This window comes from Stenella coeruleoalba (assembly GCF_951394435.1).
Source record: "Stenella coeruleoalba genome assembly, chromosome: 19".
Taxonomy (NCBI): domain Eukaryota; kingdom Metazoa; phylum Chordata; class Mammalia; order Artiodactyla; family Delphinidae; genus Stenella; species Stenella coeruleoalba.
This window is the reverse complement of record NC_137165.1, coordinates 20,064,663-20,068,587: the sequence shown is the minus strand read 5'-3', so window position 1 is coordinate 20,068,587 and position 3,925 is coordinate 20,064,663. Positions and strand designations below refer to the sequence as shown.

At 46.1% G+C, this 3,925-nt stretch overlaps 1 protein-coding gene across 1 annotated transcript; it reads right to left on the bottom strand.

Annotated features, from left to right (window-relative positions):
* Nucleotides 1-864: 864 nt before the first annotated feature.
* On the bottom strand, nucleotides 865-2,176 carry LOC307177401 (C-C motif chemokine 8-like; the record flags this gene model as incomplete). Its single annotated transcript, XM_079904504.1, has 2 exons — nucleotides 1,803-2,176; nucleotides 865-986 (listed from the first exon to the last, which is right to left on the bottom strand). Exons 1-2 carry the CDS (start codon nucleotides 1,876-1,878, stop codon nucleotides 865-867), a joined length of 198 nt encoding a protein of 65 aa, XP_079760630.1. The 5' UTR covers nucleotides 1,879-2,176.
* Between the last annotated feature and the right edge of the window lie 1,749 nt (nucleotides 2,177-3,925).

Below are 3,925 nucleotides of genomic sequence, written 5' to 3'. Positions count from 1 at the left end.
TGTGAACAACAGAAAATAACGCTTTTTGAAGATAATGTAAGAGAATAACTTTGTGACATCTGGTTAAAAAAAGTTTTCTTTAACAGAAAACAAAAGCACTAACCATAAAGGAACATATTGATAAATGGACTATTTTAAAATTAGGAAGCTGTATTTCCTGTTAGGAAGGTCAACAAGACGGGGGTTCCCCATCCTAGCCTCTCCCTATCCACATACACAATGCAAAGCCTGAAACTAACTCTAGCCACTGAGATGTCTTTGCCATTCCCCAATCCCTCTGGACTTTTCCTTATTTGAGGCCTTTGCTCTAAGTATCTCCCTCCTTGGATGCTCTTAACCCCACCTCTCTCTGGTAAATCAGCAAAGGCCTATCTTGGGCCAACTATCCTCTGGCCTCTGCCCAGTGATACTCATTAGTGCATGATGAGGAAGTCCTGATGGGGGTGCTGAGTCTCTTTTACCACCGTAATGGCACCCTCAACAGTGCCAGCATTGCACCAAGCACACAGTGGCACTCAGTAGAAGATGCTGAATTGAAATACATTTCTCTCCCAAGAGATATATACAGAGAAGCTCCAACTCAATGGGGTTAAAAACTAGGCTCTGATCTACTTACTCGCTGAAGAGTGGGACAGAAATTTCTCTTAGGCCAATTAATTACATTTGAACCTGTTGCCTAAAGGAACTTGGATGATCTGACCAAGCTTCCAGAAGAGCCTGGAGTGAGTATGGATTCCTTCTCATGGGCTTCATTTGTCTATGGGGTAAAGGGTCCTTTGGATTAGATGGCATATTTATCTGACTCATTTGGAAGTATAGAACTCAGATAGAATGTTTGGCTGACAGTGCCCGGGCATGGTCCACTCACATCACAGCTTCCTGGGGACACCAGCTGTTGGTGATTCTTGTGTAGCTGTCCAGCTTCTTGAAGGGGATCTTCTTACTGATCACAATAAAGCAGCAAGTGATTGGGATGGAAACTGAATCTGAAAAACATTTTGCAAAGCATCAGAGAGTTATAATGTATTGTCAGCCTGCATTTGTAAGAGAAGAAGGAGAAGGTAGAAGACAAAGCAAATACACAAGTTCTAACTAAGACCTACCATTCCCTAGTTCAGAGCTTTAGTCCAGATCCCATAGATAAAATGTTATCTGTGAGTCAGTTTCCTCTGCTGAACTATGGGGCCCCTCATTGTTGACTGCAGATGGCAAAATCTTGAGTAACAAGATTATTCCTTGTAGCGTGATTCAGAGGGTCTACAGATCCAAAACCTCTGACCCTGGGTAGATAAGTTCTAAGACCTTGCTTCCCAGCTATTTGTCCCCATGGGCTTAGAGCCAACCTAAGTCACATGCTGAGATGCCTCTGGGTCCTTATCCTCCTTACACAGCCACCCTTCTGGGAGCTACCCTGGACTGTAATCCAACATTTGAAACCTCCAGCAAGAGTTTCTTCCTCTCTACTACTGCCCGAAATGTCCTTCGTACCCACGATGAGAAATGGTTCTTCCTTCTGTGCCACATCTCCAAACAAGGTGAGGATTGTTGAGATAGCAGCTGCATTTCATGTCCCAAAGCTGGTGTCGAGAAAGATCGTGGAGCCTGGCTCCAGTGGCCTGGGCTTCTAGTTCTGGTTCTGCCTCTGACCAGTTGTGACATGCCAGCTCTTCTTAATTCCCCTCTGGATTTCATTCTCTCCATCTTTTTAATGTAGGCTATGCAGCAAGCATGGGATGACTCATGCCAGGTGTTAGTACCTGGGGTAGTTAAAATGTTAAGGCTTAAGAAGAGAGGAGGCTTACTTGGCTGAGCCAGCACCTGGGTGCTGAAGGCAGCTGCTGTGAGTAGCAGACACAGAAGTGCTGCAGAGACCTTCATACCGGAGGGTGAGCACGGGAGCTTCAGCCTGAGAACTGGAGGTTTCTGAGTTGGTCTCAGCTTCTCTGCAACTCTGGCTCCTCTGGCTGATCTGCCTGCCTTTTATAGGGAGCAGAGCACATGGGCAGGGTCATGTTTAAGGAAGGATAAAATAGGCCCCTAAATGTGGTGAGTAGGTACCAGATCCTGGTGGTGATTTCCAAACACCGAGAAAAGGAAGTCGTGCAGTTTCCATCATTTGTTTAGATGGTGGAGCAGTGGTGGAAGGGTATGTGGTTATGCCCAGTAAAGTGTAGGAAGTGACCTTATTGGCCTATTAAGGGCTCTGATTTCTTTGAAATGGAACATGATCTGTTGGAAAGGAAGAGTAGAAGCTGAGTTCCTAACAGAGTGAAGAGAACCAAGTGCCTGACCCTCCCCATGTCCCAGGAGGTCTGGGATGGGGCCCTAAGGCTTTGCCTGGTCTCTTTATCAGATTCGTGTCCCTGCCATCCTAAATCAGTCAGGCTCCTTTAGAACCTCATACAGGTAGCTTGATAGAGCCTTAGCAGAATGATAGAATCCAGGAATCTTCAAGTCTTAATGCCCTGGAATGTTCTGTTGTGGAGCCTAAGAACTGGGCGGCAAATACCGATCTTTTAGGGTGGTGATTTCCAAATATTTTATCTAGACACTAAAGTTTCTTTCCAAGTGAAATGATATGCGGAAGCCCAATATATCATGCAGATTCGGGTAGAATGGGTCTGTTTGAAAAGGGTCTTTTGCTTTTGGTGTCAAATCTTTTGCCCATTAAAAAAATTTTTTTTCTTACAGTTGACTTTAAGAAGTTCTTTGTATATTTTGCATTCAAGTCCTTTACCAGATATGTGCATTGCAAATATTTTCTCCACAGGCTGTAGCTTATATTCTTAATAATGGCTTTCATAGAGCAGAAGTTTTAAATTTTAATAAAGTCCAATTTATCAATTTTTTTTCTTTCATGGATGTTGCTTTTGGTATTATAGCTAAAATCTCATCATCAAACCCAAGTTTGCATATCACCTTTTCAATGAATATTTCCAGATTTTCCACAAATCATTCAATATTCTCCAATAATCTTGAATGTTAAAGACTCCACAGGAGTCCATATATAAAGGCACCATAATTAATTAAAGAATTTCAGTTGGGAATTATATAATTTCCATTTTTTCACAATCATAAACAATAATTTTGAGAAAACTGATGTAATATTATCATTAATGTCTCCATTCAATTCCATAGCTAAGGGATTAATCAATCAAAATGTGTGGATAGAGATACATCAGAAATACATGTACACGTGGAGCACCTCCTGCAGAACACCTGCTGAACGCTGGCAGGAGACCTCAGACCTCCCAAAAGGCAAGAAACCCCCCACGTACCTGGGTAGGGCAAAAGAAAAAAGAAAAAACAGAGACAAAAGGATAGGGACGGGACCTGCATGAGTGGGAGGGAGCTGTGAAGGAGGAAAGGTTTCCACACACTAGCAGCCCCTTCGCGGGCGGAGACTGCAGGTGGCGGAGGGGGGAAGCTTCGGAGCCGCGGAGGAGAGCGCTGCCACAGGGGTGCGGAGGGCAAAGCGGGGAGATTCCCGCACAGAGGATCGGTGCCGACCAGCACTCACCAGACCAGAGGCTTGTCTGCTTACCCGCCGGGGCGGGTGGGGCTGTGAGCTGAGGCTCGGGCTTCGGTTGGTCGGAGCGCCAGGAGAGGACTGGGGTTGGCGCCGTGAACACAGCCTGCAGGGGGTTAGTGCACCACAGCTAGCCGGGAGGGAGTCTGGGAAAAAGTCTGGCCTAAGACACAAGAGATCATTGTCTTGGGGTACGCGAGGAGAGGGGATTCACAGCACCACCTAAATGAGCTGCAGAGATGGGCGTGAGCCGCGGCTATCAGCGTGAACCCCAGAGACGGGCATGGGATCCTAAGGCTGCTGCTGCCACCACCAAGAAGCCTGTGTGCGAGCACAGGTCACTCTCCACACCCCCCTTCATGGGAGCCTGTGCAGCCCGCCCCTGCCAGGGTCCCG